Source organism: Drosophila serrata, unplaced genomic scaffold (genome assembly GCF_035046125.1).
Source record: "Drosophila serrata isolate PLE 108 unplaced genomic scaffold, ASM3504612v1 contig_240, whole genome shotgun sequence".
In the NCBI taxonomy this organism is placed as follows: Eukaryota; Metazoa; Arthropoda; class Insecta; order Diptera; family Drosophilidae; genus Drosophila; species Drosophila serrata.
In genome coordinates this window covers 1,582,763-1,597,687 of record NW_028257138.1, presented here as the reverse complement: position 1 = coordinate 1,597,687, position 14,925 = coordinate 1,582,763, and the positions used below count along the sequence as shown (strand labels likewise).

Here is a 14,925-nt window from a genome sequence, read left to right as displayed (position 1 = left end):
AACCAACTTTGCCCCGTTGTTGCTTTCAGAATTAACCCAGTCGAGACCGGGGAGCAGCAGAGAAATAGAGAAGAGCAACGGAGAACTGGAGAACTGGAGAGTTGGAGAATTGGAGCGTGAGGCCAAACTAAACAGCAGGTAAGTTGGATAAACAACTCGAATCGCAATTAACGCTCGAGGGGCTGAAAGCCCCACGGATTCTGGATCCTGGATTCTGGATTCTGGGAGTGGAATTCGGCTGCCCTCGGGAAAAAATTTCATTCCATTTGGGGGTTTTCTTTTTTCCTGGCTATTTTCGGAATTTTATTCCTGGTCAGTATTTGCATAAAGACTCAAAGCAACAATATTGGGGCGGGAAAGGGAAGGGAAGGTGCGAAGGGGTTGGCTGGGGGTCACCTTAATGAAATACGCGTAACAAAATTTGCGTTTTCCATGAATATTGCATGCCTCGCAGGTGGACACAACTGCAACTGTTGCTCAAACGCATATATAATATATACACGCTTCTTTTTTTTGTTCCCCACTGAGCAACTGTTGATAAGTTTATTTTAGCAAGCCTGAGATCCAGTAGCCCAACTGCCATTAAGGGGTTAAATAGAAACTGTTTTTGCTTCTGTTCCTCTTTTTTTTCCCAGCTTTCCCTCTGCTGCTCTGTTGTACTTTGGCTGAAAGTTTTTCCCGCTGAGTTTTCGTTTTTATTTCGTGCGTCCGCAAATATTGACCGAATTAACAAAAGCTGCTGCAGAAAGTTTCGCCGCAAACAAAGGCGAGCAAATGCGGCCCTCTCCTCTCCCGCGTATCCTGTAAGTGGTATCCTGGTCCTGCCCCTGTCCTGGCAAGTGTCAACATGTCTTGGCACGAGGCGAGCAAGAAAACTCCGCGCGCAGACGGAAAACTTATGACTGACACTAAGCTAATTTCAACACGGCAAAGGTAGATAATAAGGTGTCGAGGTTCAGGCAGAATTTAGCGCTTTTATGAAATTAAATCAAAGCAGAAAATATCACAACGTGCTTTCAAAATGTTACTTGACTATACATTTCAATAGCAAAATTAATGTTTCCCAAAGCTTAGGTCTTAAATTTTCGAAAAGAATATCAATTTCATTAAATTCATTTAAACTGCAACTATTTTAACTCATCGATTTGCATTGCAAAAATATTTTTTTCGTAAATTTTACCAAACGAAAATAGTTTTCATTTAGGCTGGAATCTATGGCCAAAGCAAAATAGTAACGAATCCAAAATATATTTTAAAGTGGAATTTTACAGCAGAAGCCAAGGGGTATTTTGGCTAAAAAAAAAACCGGACATGTATAGTATTTGTATTTGGAAATGCCGTGCACGTCCTACCATGGGGGAACGTGTTTGGTCCTGGGAATCGAGGAGCTGCACAACAGATATATCCACCACCCACCGGGGTCAGTCGGAACGTCCGTCCAGTTAGTTAGAAAACCGGAGAGCGGGCAGGGGCGAAGGGGGCTTTGAGGTTTGTCGGGTGAAATGCTAAAAGCAAAAAGTCATGCAACTAAATCCTGTCCAAAACGTTTTAAACTCCCAAAGAAGGCGAATAAAAAGGATTTGTGCTAAAAAGCACTGGAAAATGAGAAAGTCAGCGGGGGCCGGAGTCCGAGGGGGAAAGGAAAAGAAAAACTAATGGCAGTCGACTGACGTCTTTAAAAAAATACAAAATGTGTGGTTCGGCCATAACGAACTCAAATGATTCAAGATGGCATTTTCTTGTCTGTTGACCCGCATAAGTAGGCAACAGTTTTTGGTACGTCAGAAATTTGAATTACAAAATGTTTACAAAAACCTCTTCTTACTGCTATTAATATTAAATAAAAAAATAAATGAAGCCAGAATCGTTTTGGAATTGAATCATTTCGATTAGGTAAAAAATCGAGACTAACTTAATGCATCGATTTACTTTAGAGTTTCCGAAACTCCCTATATTTATTTTTAATTGCTTGTCGTGATCCGTCTAATTGAGCTCAAAGTTTACTGAGCTGAGTTGGACCTAATCCAAGTAGAGCACAAAATATCGGGGATTCCCCGATTACAAATCCTCCGAGTGAAGTCTGTTGGCAAATAAGAACTTATATTGCGTTGAGTCAGCACTAAGTGCAGACTCCGGCATGCAACACTGCATCCGTGCAATGCAGCTGGTCCCGCTGCCCTTCCCCCACCGCCTTTTCCCCAGTATTTTCCCCCAACCAGCTTTCCTCCCCCTTTAGAGTTGTCAATGACTGTCAGTGGCAGACAAGCAGAAAAGCGAAGAACGACGTTGCAGTTGCAGGGGTATCAAGAATGGAAAAGGGATGGACTGGGAGGAAAACTTCGCATACTCGACACTGAGCTGGTGACATTTCAATTTTCACACACGCTCTGCGGTTTTCGGCAAACGAGCAGCAGTCAAAAAAAAAAAAAAAATAGAAAAACCCCAAAAGAGAAGTCAGACCCATAGAGTGCAGAAAGAAAATCGCAAAAGAAATCAAAGCGATACGATGTGCCTCAAGTGGAAAGTCCAAGCAAAAGGGCGTTACTTGGGGAGCAAGGGAAAAACGGGGGCGTGGTGACCGCAAACCACAAAGTGCAAATTAAAATTCAATAAAGTACAAAAGCACATCTAAGCACAAGCGAACTTGGTGAAAAATTAAGTTACAGTGGGCTGTCGATACAGGAAACTGAGGAGTATTTAGGTGTTAAGACTAACTAACCTGTTAACTTCAACCTAAGGATTAAATAATATATTTTGAATCTTATTAAATGTAAAATCTATAGATTTTTTTTCGAAAGAAATCTTCCCTAAATTGATTTTAAGTACTCTGGTATTTTACAAGCTCTAGTTATTTTAATTCTTGGAATTTAATGCTAATTATTTCTCATTAATTTGTATGACAGACTTCCACCTTCGGCCGCTAAAATTCAATTTCCACTTCGTCTGTTAATTCCAGTTTGGCAGTTAATTCCCATTTCCACTCCCAGAAGTATTCCCTCCCACAAATTGCGTACTAATTAGCCGCAGAAATTACTCGGTTTCTAGCAAAACAGCAAAGGGGCGTTTGGAATGGTAGTTGGGAATGGGAATGGGAACGGGAACGGGTATGGGGATGTCTGGATTCTGCCATTGTTAGGGCAGTTCAAGGTCCTTTGACAAGGTCGTCAGGCGTTAGCCAATCAGTCTCCCACTCTCCTAGGGACCTTCATACCACGCCTGTTCGGCCTGTTTCGCTATTTTCTTTGTGCTGAAAATTGCATGCAAATTTCATAGCTGCTGTGCGAGGGGTGGGCTTTCCAGGCTAGGCAGTGGCAGCAACAAAGGCCTCTGAAAATGGGCTTTCTCGCACCCTCCCGTGCCTCGCGTTGACATTGTAAATAAATGGGTGTGACTGTAAAAACTGTGTCAAGCTGCAAGTGCAGCTGGAAACAACAATAACAAAGGGTAACAATAAAAACAATGGCAAACAGGAAATGTGCAAAAATTTGTTTAAAATTTTAACAGCCCGGGTCCAAACCAACGCTTTTCTTTTGGCCGCGTGTGCATATCGTATGTGCGTGTATTTTAAATACTTTTTATAGAGTGTGGTGTGAATTTGGGTCAAGCAATTGCAGAACAATCGCCTGCTAGGGGCCACCACAAGCTATTAAAAGGAATTAATAATTTAAGAAGCTCTGCAGCTTACATGGAATTAATTTCATTAATGCTGTAAATGCTTGATGGAAAATCCAAATGAAAAAGAACTTTAAAGTTCTTGGTTGCCTTAAAACTAAGCTGAACTTTATATTTATGTCCCCATCACAGACTCTTCTTCTACTGAAATAAATCTAATAAAAGTGTGGCAAGCATATTCATATATCAAGGTGCCACAACATAATTATTATGAATATAAAATAAAGGATATAAGCGAGGAAAGTGGAAAGCTGGAAGCGCAAGGGCAGCATAAAAAATCCCTCAAGTGCATAAATTTTCAAGCGCATTCTGTGGGGTTATAATGCTATAGCAACAACTTGGAGGGAAGCTTGGGGTAAATTTAATATCAACGTTGCAGCTGCCATTGTGCAACACGTTGTGCATGTGTGCCCTTACACCTGCCGAGATTTTTGGACATGGCTGCACTGCATTTCCCCTTGTTTTTCACCCGGCTACTACTTTATATGCTTCTTAACCTTCTTTATTTTTTGCGCTTTCTCTTTTTCCAACAGCAAGCTAAGTTTTTCACGCGTAAAATGGTAGGGAGGGTAAAACAAATATTATTGTGTATCGGACAAGGAACTTTTTATGGTTTTAACATGCCAAGTAAGTGCATTTAATTTAAATGATATTTTAAATATGGTAACAAAGAAATGTATAAAAGAATTTCGGATTGCTTATGGTATTATTATATTTTATTCTATTATTTATCAGTGTATTAAATCGGAGACATCAGGGGGCAGGAGGCATGTGCCGCATAAAAAACCAAAAAGTGTCGCCGACACGACAAGGAAGCTTCAGATTCTGTTGCGCTTCCCCAGGCAGAACTTTGAGCAAATAAAATTTTTGCCAAGCTCTGCAGGTGTGCCCCCGAGGTGAGCTCGGTGAGGAAAACAGATGGGCCCGAGGGGCGTGGCCCCTGCTATTAGCCTGGTTCGCATGCCAACTGAAGTGGCAATAAGTGCCATGCATATTGTCGCCGGCAGCTGCCGCTGCTGACTCCGTTTCGGAGGGGCAAAAGAGGGTTAAGAGATTGCGAATGCAAGTTAGCTGGCAGAAGAAGAGGAAGGAACTTGGCTTATTAGAATCACAATCGGGGGGATAAGAGCTGTAGGAGTTCTGAGACTTTTTTGAATCTTATGCATTCTACAGCAAAACTTGTAAATCTTAAGGAAATAAAAAAAAACATGAAAAAATAATAATAAAGGAAATATTTTACACTTACTTTTAAACTAATATATAGAGTTTCATCAGGAATTTATCCCAGACTCCTCCAGCAAATTATTCTTATTCTATTCTGAAAAAATTGGTGACATTGTGGCACCACCTTAATACATCAATACATAATTCTCCAACTCGAACTTCTCTCCGAATAGAGCACTAAACTTTAGTGGTATTTCGCATTTATATTAAATTTAAAATTTATACCAATCTTTTATTAAGCGCAATACAAACTTCATGACCAATTCTTGTTAGCCTTGCAGCCGCAAAAAGTTTCCGCCAGCCGCAGTCACAGCGGTTGAAGCAACAACATTTATTTCAACTTTATATCAACCATGACTTTTCCAACTTCTTTTTTCTCCTCGATTTTTTTTGGTTTGAAAATTTCTAATGGATTTTCCCCGGAGGAATAGAATGGGGGTACGGGTAAGGGAAGCCCGATGGGCCGGGGCTCTTCGACTTGGGCTTGTGTGCACTTGACTTGAAGTGGTTTATCCATGTCAACACGGCTGCCTTGTCAATGTTGGTGGGGTCAGCCATGGTCGTGGTCTCGGCGGTGCCTCGGTCCCATAGAAAGTTCAGAGCGGCGAGGGGCAAATATGCGATGATGGTGGGTCGTCGCATGCAAATTCGAGCCGCGTTCAAAGGTCAACAATGGCGGGCCAACAAAGGAAAAAAGGTCAAGCAATTAGTGTCACAGGCGCCTGCCTGTCCAACTGCCAGACATTCGTTGTGGATGCTTGTCCAACAAAATGGAAAGGGGAAACCCCCCTTATCGGTTGATAAGATAACAGATAAGGGTATTATTTCACACAGGCATTGCTTTTTACTTTGATTTGTGTGTGCTTAAATATCCATGTGTGGGCGTTTGTCCGGGTCAGAGGACCCCAGAGTCAAACTCACAAGAGGTGATGCGAGTCAGATTTTACTTTAAAGGAAATATCTTACCGAAATAGGTAGCGACATTTTAAACGTTGCAAAAATATAGATATTTAGTATCGATTTCAAAATTATAACGTTATGAAAAAAGTATTGACATTTAAAGTATTAAATCAATTCTGTTTTATGTTGTTATGATCTATTTATATTAACGATAGTTAAATAAAAATGCAATTGTATATATAATTAATGTACAATATTAAACTATATTGCTTATGTAAGTTTTAAGAGATTGCTTCGATTTTCAATCGAGTTTCAAGCCCGATTTATTTGTCCATCCCTAACTCACAGTGGAAATCTAGATTGGGATTTTCCAATCACTTAACTTTTCACAGGTCTTTCACTTTAAAGTTCCCATTAAATGCTATGCAAATGTGGCTCTCCCACAACACGCACTCACACACACTTCAGTTGAATTTACACCTGACAGACAACCTGGTTTCGTTCGGTGACACGTTCGTTCGTTGTTGTGTTTTTTTCGCAAGGAATTTAATTACGCATTCACTCCATAAGCCCTAACATTTTGAAGCAGTGTGCTGCTCCATCTCTCCTTGGAGTAAACTCTTCATATTACTTGCACTATCCTAATGAGCATTGCCAAGATACAAGTGTCTACACACACTCAAATATTTTCCCACACACACACCATTAAAGGCGTCACAAAGTGTTTCTCGCAGCAGAGGCCTGACTGAATTTTTCCCCAAACTAACAAGGGTAGCTCTGGGGAATCAAAGGATACGGTTAATATGTCTGGGAGAAAGTTTCTCAGAAATTTTCGTAAAAAGCTGCTTTTACTTTTCATTCATTCATTGATTCATTTAGTGGACATATGATGTTTCACAAGAACCTAGTTAGAATTATAACATAGTGTTTTATAAATAAAGGTCACATATGGAATTATCGAGCCAATCTTTTACCCTCGGAGCTTCCTTCCATCTCTCCCTTAACCTATATTCAGAAACCTGAGCAGAACTCACTCCCGGGTCGAGTATACTCTGAACTTCTCTTCACTTTCCACTCCTTACATATTCATTGCGTTGTAGTCGGGGGTGATTGTACGTCCCCTTTTTAGGCTACACTTTATTTTCATTTTACTTATTTTTTTTAGCACACACCGAGTCACTATACTATTCGCTGGAGTGGCTGTGCTCTCGGCTCTGCCTGCAGCTAATGTAATATAACCATCATCAGGCGTTGCCTTTAATGGGCCTGGCGCCGTAAGATATGCTACACTTTGCCACCATCGTGACTGGCACGAAAATGAAATGATTTGTATTCGCGCGAAAATAAATTATGTGCAAGTATTTTAAATACGTTCACTGAGCAGCAGCATTTTTTGTATATTTTTGTTCGCCCCAGCTGTCTTTCCTTCGAAATGAGAGCGCAATTTTTCACAGTCAGAGGAAGGAGGAGCCTTTGGGGCAAAGAAGGTGAGACAGTGACTCTGTCTATGGGTCCGACATAATGAAAATGTCGAAGTGAAAGTAGTAAAATTTACATAATCTACGCGCACGAAAATAAATGGGAAAAAATCAGAAGAATCTCCAGCAACCACCCTTTCCCCCACTCTGCAAAGATAAACATTTGATTAAGCGTATTAGACGAGGGGGAGGATAGCAAGAGGTAAAAAAAATGATGGCTTAGAGGGAAGAGATATCCTTGCAGGTAATGTTTCTTCGTCCTCCAATGGATAGTTGCAAAAAGCAAAAACAACTTTTGATGATGGCACGGAGCCAAGTCGGGAAAAACTTTATTAGATGTGAGAAATATTAACATGGCTCTCGGCAAATGTAAACACGTATACATATATACTGTTGATTCCACGTACATATGTATATACTTTGAGAAGTTCTCCTGGGAACAACAACTATGCAAATCGACACGAAGCACTCCAAAGGCAGTGAAATGGCAAAGTTGTTGATGGTAAATTAAAATGCATTCTAAATGCAGCTCCACGACAATAGAACTTCTCTTCCTTTACAAGTCAAGACTTTTCCAAGGAGCCAGGAGCCAGCGGAGAGAGTGGGGAGAAAGTCCGGAATAATACACAGAAATAAAGCGGAGAATAATGAAAAACAATAGAGAGTTGGAAACGAAGAGGAGGTCCATTCCAGTTGTTAAAGTTTAAATGAAAGAAGGTCTAAGCTGGTGACATCTTTGTATAAATAATTGTTTTAGGAGAAACATTTCAAACTTTTCTGACAGCAAAAGAAAAAAAGAACGGATTTTACTTAATAAAGTAACAAATAAAATGTTTGTTTATATCTCAACTTGTATTTTGGTATATTTAATTTAATATATATAATAAATATTAAGAAAGAAAGGAGAAGCAGAAGGAGATCGCGAACACCTCCCAAAGTAATTCTGTTGTAAGAGCGTTGTTGCTCCCGCACTAATCTGTATATTAAGTAAATCGAGCTTCGATACTAATTAAATTTTTGTATAACATGGTACATTTATTAAAAATTTTGATGTAAAACAATTTGGTTGGAGTGGCAACCGTCGTGACGTACCAGATCCTACTTTTTTTTCTTTTCCGCCGGCTTCAGGATCTGGAACGAGCACATGAGTGTGTCGTCAACGGACATCATGGCGCCGGCGTTGTCGAACTCACCACAGTAGTTGGGCGCCGAGAAGATCGTGACCAGTTGACGCTTCGCGAAGAACTCGTAGCCGTCCTCGACCACCTGATGGGCCCGGCAGACGAGATCGAAGCCGTGCTTGTGCAGAAACTTGGTCACTACCTCAGCGCCAAAGGTGAAGCTGACGCCGCGATCGTTTTCGCCCCAACCGGCGGTGTCCTTGTCGGGATCGGACCACAGAAGGTCGCAGAGCAAGCCCTGGTCGGGCACGTCTGTGGGTCGCATGATGCGCCGGATGTGCTCCATGGAGGTGAGGTCGGGGCTCAGGCCGCCGTGGCAGCAGAAGATCTTCTCGTCAATGATGGCTGACACCGGCAGGCAGTTGAAGCAGTCGGTGAAGGTCTTCCACAGCTTGATGCTGTAGCGCCGCTTGCACTCATCGTAGAAGCCGTAGATGCGGTTGATGCTGGCTGATTCGTGGTTGCCCCGCAGTATGAAGAAGTTCTCCGAATATTTGATTTTGTAGGCGAGCATCAGGCAAATGGTCTCCAGCGACTGCTTGCCGCGGTCCACGTAGTCGCCCAGAAACAGGTAGTTCGACTCCGGCGGAAAGCCGCCGTACTCAAAGAGGCGTAGCAGGTCGTAGTACTGGCCGTGGATGTCACCGCAGATTTTGATCGGCGCCTCCAGCTCCAGCAGGACGGGCTGCGCGAGGAGGATCTCGCGGGACTTCAGGCACAGGGCCCGGATCTCGCCCTCCAGGAGCTGCACGTTCTTGCCGGCCCGCGATCCGCGGACCTCTAGAAGCCGCGTTATAATGCTGTCCACATTCATTACGTCCCCCATGTTTCCTGGTTGCGAGTGCCACGAAATATAGTTGGTGGTGCCGAAAAAGGTTCGAAATTTGTTTTATTTCAAAAGGGTACTTTTTACAGGCAAATAGTGTGAAAATTTCTCCAGTGCTTCCTCATTGCCCCGAGCAACAGGAAGTTGAAATTCGTAAAATCCGAGCTTAAAGTATCATAATTTTCTCCACTGAGCACAGCTTGTGTTGCATATATATATATGTTTATACATTTTTTTGTTTCCTGCCATATTTAGAAGATATTTTTTAGTTTCTTTTACCCAGAGCTTCAAGAAGCAATTGTCAGTCCGTCAGTGGGTCGTTTTTGGTTGCTGCAAGCTCCTCTTCAACAATGCGAAAGCCAAGATAAGCTCAATAAAACTGTCGCCTTGCCACTTGGCAAACACATTTACATATGCTCTTCCATTCTTCGCCATTTCCCCATAGCTTTTCCCTGCCGTACAATGTACAAAGGAAAAGTGCAAAATCAGCGCAAAGTAAACTGATAGCCAGACAACTATCGCCAGCCAGTCTCTTCCCTATATATTCAAATGTGCAAAATATTCATTTATATATTTGAGTTTCAGTGGGGCTTTGCCTTCATTCCACAAACAAAAAAAAGAATAGAAAAACAACGTGGCAAGCTCTTGAATGGAAAATGCAAACGTCATCGACAACAACAGAAGGAAAGGTCTCCACCGAGTGGAAGTGAACTCTTGTTTCTGGTACCAGGTTTCCCAGCTTAAATTGGTTTAACCTTTCAACTGTCGCCAAAAAAAAGGAGAAAAGTATAGACGGAGCTGAAAGAAGAGCCGCAGAGCAGCAGCAAGATTTTGCTGGAATAAAATATAAGGACCTTGGAGCAGGCATTTAGACTGAGGGATCTTTCCAAAAACAACATTTAATATTCCCTTTTCTGTGTAGCATTTATTTAAAATTTATGCTGATGTCTCTGACTGTCTGTGGGCTACACAAATGACACTCACTTACACTGGAAGCCGATGCTAAGATATCCATAAGTATCAAAATGACCTGATACATAGATACCTTTACATATTTCAATATTTTCATTAATTTTTGTAACTAAATTGAGATATTATTTATCAAAATTATGTCGAGAACTGACCCTATTTAGTAATTTTAGATTTTCCCCCAGTTTTCCTCTGTGCACAAATACAGGAAGAGCAAGACAGAGGCTGCTACTCTCGTGTGTGCTTATGTAAATGTATTTACTTGTCTGCCGTCATTTTGAGGCAGTCGCCAGTCACAATCTGCTACATTTCCATAAATATTTTAGAAAATTTACATAAAATGTTAAAGGCGCAAAAAAATGCCATCAACATTGCCCCGCCTACCCACACACTTACGACCAGGAAGATGAGCCGCAGAGGCGAAGAAACAACCAGGAGAGAACACAGAATAAAAATTAATTCATGACGACAAAAGTCAATTTTGTAAATCCACAAAACATATGGTGCAAGACAGCAACAGCACCCACAGCCAGTCAGTCAGTCAGTCACTTACATATGTGAAATGAAAATGAAAATGCAAACGATGTGCGGATATTTTGTTTCCTTGTTTTTTTAGATATCTGCCTGGCACGTGGCAAAAATTTAGAGGCATTGGTCCGCATAAAATTGCATTAAAAGCTAATGAGCTTGAAATAAAAGACAATTTGCTTTTGAATTGAAAATTTCTCCTTCTCTTTCGGTGGCGTTTGGTCTGCCTTTTGTTTCCAAAGAAAGCCATTAAAGAAAATTCTCCTGAAATTACACAACCAAAAACTCACCAGGGGGTGAGGAAAATGTAAAATGGTAGAGCTTAGGTGAAAATCTGTGGTTTTACCCTAGAAGAAGAATAATTATGTGGACTGTATACGTATTTCTTGGTGAAGTTTTGTCAAAGCAGAGCTGTTGGATAAAGTCATAGCGATTGGTAGAGAAATGTGTATTATCGAAACTCATTTTTCTCCCTTGACTTAGCTGATATATTGTGTATCAGATTCAATCACGAACATGATTATATATTTCCTGAGCCACTTTCAGATTATCTTTATTCAAACATACTATGTCTCTTTGCTGGCTTGCTTTTCCACCCAGCTCATAAAATGTTTCTAATTACATCACTCAAGGATACTCCAGTCCGGTTATCCCTGTACCCTTTCCTTCCCCCCTTCTCTTAAAACCATAACAGTATCTCTTCCTTTCAAGCAGTTTGCTTAGCTCGTAGAACAATTTGTGAGTAAAAAATTTGCTGCCATTGCAGTTAAATGAACCAACAAAGTGTGCAAGGATCTCCCTATCTTTGTTGGTGTGGTCTCTGTGCATGTGTGTGAGTGGGTGTGTGAGTGGAAGTGGGTGTGGCATTGTGTTGAAGTGTTGTTCAGTTTTCTAACCTCATCAATCGTTTACTTTATGGTGGAAGGGCTTGGCATTTATTGAAGCTGCTTGCCTGCCAGGGCTTTTGTATATACCATCCAGCAAGAGCACCACCACCACCACTCTTCTAATGCACTCGAAAAAAAGAAGTTTAGCAGAGCTAGCAATAGTGAATAAAATTGTTAATTCTCCGGGGAACTCCTGCTTAAAAATGAATTAAATTCTTCAAGTCAAAGGAGTTGATTATACAAAAATAGAATAATAAATATTTATGATTATATTTTTTCACCGTACATCTTCGCCTGCAGTTCTAGACTGAATGCTTCGTAGTTACAAGAGGACCAGGAGGCGGAATCACAAAATCTCCCAAGTCGTCGCCGTCTGTCGTTGGCATGAGGCTCGTCATGGGCTTAAACCGCCTCCACAAACCCACTGAGAACCCACACCGAACCTCGCCTTTAAATCTGGCCCATAGAAAGTAATCTTAATGGCTTTTTTGTTGCTGCAGGATCAGGAGCCGGAGAGCTCGCTGCAGGACCACTGCCAAGTGAGTTGCAGTTGCAGCAAAAAGCAGAAAAAGGGCTACAAAAAGAATTCCAGGGGCAGGCCATGAAAATTGCAAAATGCATTCAACGTTCCTGGGGCCAAACGCATAAATTGTAACCCCAACAAACGACCTTTCTTAGACAGCCTGCTCCTGGTTCTACTTCTGCTCCCACCTCCCTGCCCCTGTTCATGTGGCGTCTGCGGATTTGAATAGCCAATTTGTTTGGCATTGTTTGCCATTGGGCAGATCCTACTCGTTCTCGTTCAGTGGGCGGACAGAGTTGGGCAAATCTCGCAGAAAGGGAATTTGCATTTCTAAGATAAAATGCAAATATTTCAATTTGTAACTTAAGCAAATTGCCTCAATGAGTGCAGCTGTCAGTCAACCTCAGTTGCCATTCTCGGCACGAGAACTTTTTCACTGTTAGTCTGAAGCCTTTCTCCCGAATCCTTTCGCCTTTCTTTTTCCCAAAACTTAAGCCGCATCTGCCCCATAAAGAGCCTTTAGAGTTGATTGCTTTCTGCAATTGACCGAATCATATATTCGTTCTGAAATGCACACAAGTGGGGTGGAGCCTTAACGGACATGCATCTTTGGTTGCTCTGCAATTTATCGATGCAGCAATTAGCAAGTAAAGATTTTTGTGATTTAAAATAATGGGTTTATATTTTATTTTATATTTTTTCCAGGTAAATAACCAATTAAAAATATTACCAATGGCAAGTGGCGAAATATTCGATGCGCAATTGTTTTGAAAAAGTGAAGTCATGTGTGAAAAGTCAGGAAATTTAACAAGTAAACATAAAGTAAAGTATGTTGAAAAAATACATATTTTCTTGACATCTCTATATTGTTAAAGTCTGCATTTTGATACTTACAACAGGAATATCGATTTTTTCTTTTAAAACAATAATTCTGTCACAGACATATAAGTCAAAAGCTGTAAGCAGTAGCTTTCCATAACATTTCAAATTAACACTACTTTTATTAGTTCTTCGCCAACAAATCAGTTCATGAGAACTCTAAAATAAAAGAAAACCTTTTATTTAAAATATCTATAGACTAACAGCAACAATAGAAAAAAGAAATGAAATATTGCAGGAGCAAAAACATTATGAAATGATTAACACTAAAGCAACCACTCAGGAGCAACAATTGAAAAAACAAACTAGCAGCAACATTGAGCCGGAAAAATTTCCAGAAAACAGCAACAACATCCTAAGCAAACAAGCAACACGGACAAGTTTGTGAAAAACATTAGGGTTTCCCCTGTTCGGAATCCTGTTCATGGTGTTGCTGTTGCTCTTGTTAGCAATAAAGTTTTTTGTTCCTTCGCTGTGCACTCTTTTCTCCATTTTCCAAAGCCCTATGTCCAACTGTCTTATGGTCTTGTGTACTTGTTACTCTTGCTGTCTGTCAGTCAAAACGTCATTATTGTTGCTGTTGGTGCTGTTGCTGTTGCCGATGTAGCCGATGTAGCCGATGTAGCCGATGTTGCCGCTGTTGGTTTTCTTGTACAAGCTGCGTGTTTGTTTGAACAAAAACTATGCACACACCACACGCACGCCATGCAACACCCCACGCCCACTGCCCCTGTGTACATGACGAGGAGCTTGAGCATTTTCTGTGGCTGCACATTGAAGTGGGAGGGGATGGCAGGAGGGGGCTGGTGGCTTTCGGTGGATTTCGGGGGCGTGGCAAACTGGGGTCCTTTGACACCCTTGTTTGCTAACAATGCAATGTATGTCAAGGCAAAATATGTTCATTCAACTTGACAAACAAAACAGCACGGAAAAAAACACGCACAAGAACCTGCAAAAACAACGACAGTACAGAATGAGAGGAACGCATCAATAATGCAAGGACTCGAGTGGGATTCGCCTTGAAATGCTGTGCCGGGTACACTAAAATAACAAATTTTATTTAAAACTAGAAGGAAATATAATCTTCAGAAGACCGAATTATGTATATCTTTAAATTTTGCAATTTGATTAGATTGTTTGAATTAAGAAACAATCACATCTAAATTCGTTTCTTATTAGCTTACAAAATTTGCTTACTGATTTCTAAATGGTAAGATTTGCAATTTTTATCAAAATTTGACAATTAAAAAAATATATATAATGAAAAAAACAATTGGTACATTGGTAAATTTTTTTCAGCTTGAGATGGATAGTTCGATTCGGTTGCTATTGCTAATCAGCTTGACAAGCATATGACTGAAATTATAATTCCCTGTATAGGAATACCTATTTACCCAATAAAAACTAGGGCAGAAATGGTTTTGAAACGATTTCGCACGAATTTGCAAGGCCAATCTGCTAATACAATTCTGTATAATTAAATCCTGCACTTGTTTTTCCGACACATTTCTAAAATCTTACTAGAATTTTTCTTAGTGCTTTTGAGGGGTGTCGCTTGTTTGTTGATTACATAAATGCAATTGAAATGTAAGAGCACTCTGCAATTGAAATTGAAAATTGCAAATGGCTAAAGGCCTTTGCTCTCCACCCACCCAAAGAATCTTCCTTTTCTGGTGTGGGGTTGACCTTGCGTAGGAGGGAATCCACTTCCACTATTGGAGTACACAAGGAATGTGTTGGAAATCTGGTCTAAGTGGGTAAGTTCGAGTATCAGAATTAACTTGTATACCAACCAAATCCCTACTTTATTCCCTTTTTAGAATGATAGCTCTAATAGAGACATTTACAATAAAAGTCA

The 14,925-nt window shown here is 40.7% G+C and overlaps 3 protein-coding genes across 11 annotated transcripts in view; 1 reads left to right on the top strand and 2 right to left on the bottom strand.

The window, feature by feature from the left end:
• The window catches only part of Fas3 (fasciclin 3), a 292,347-nt gene that overhangs the window by 178,456 nt on the left and 98,966 nt on the right, over positions 1-14,925 (bottom strand). The window lies entirely within an intron of this gene.
• Positions 1-14,925, top strand: part of LOC110178111 (uncharacterized) — a 140,364-nt gene that overhangs the window by 36,140 nt on the left and 89,299 nt on the right. For all 4 annotated transcript variants that reach the window (XR_015271102.1, XR_015271101.1, XM_020945125.2 and 1 more), the window contains exon 3: positions 30-138. The gene's annotated coding sequence lies outside the window, so the exon portion shown is untranslated. The remainder of the gene's footprint in view (positions 1-29; positions 139-14,925) is intronic.
• Positions 2,173-14,925, bottom strand: part of LOC110178105 (serine/threonine-protein phosphatase alpha-2 isoform-like) — a 29,501-nt gene continuing 16,748 nt past the window's right edge. The window contains exons 1-2 of one of the 2 annotated variants that reach the window (XM_020945119.2): positions 8,468-14,925; positions 8,284-8,405 (exon numbers count right to left, since the gene is read on the bottom strand). The exon at positions 8,468-14,925 is cut by the window's right edge and continues 16,748 nt beyond it. In XM_020945119.2, coding sequence (XP_020800778.1) covers positions 8,284-8,405; positions 8,468-9,281 — 936 coding nt within the window. In that variant the 5' untranslated portion in view covers positions 9,282-14,925. The other variant, XM_086830407.1, reaches the window with a different exon arrangement.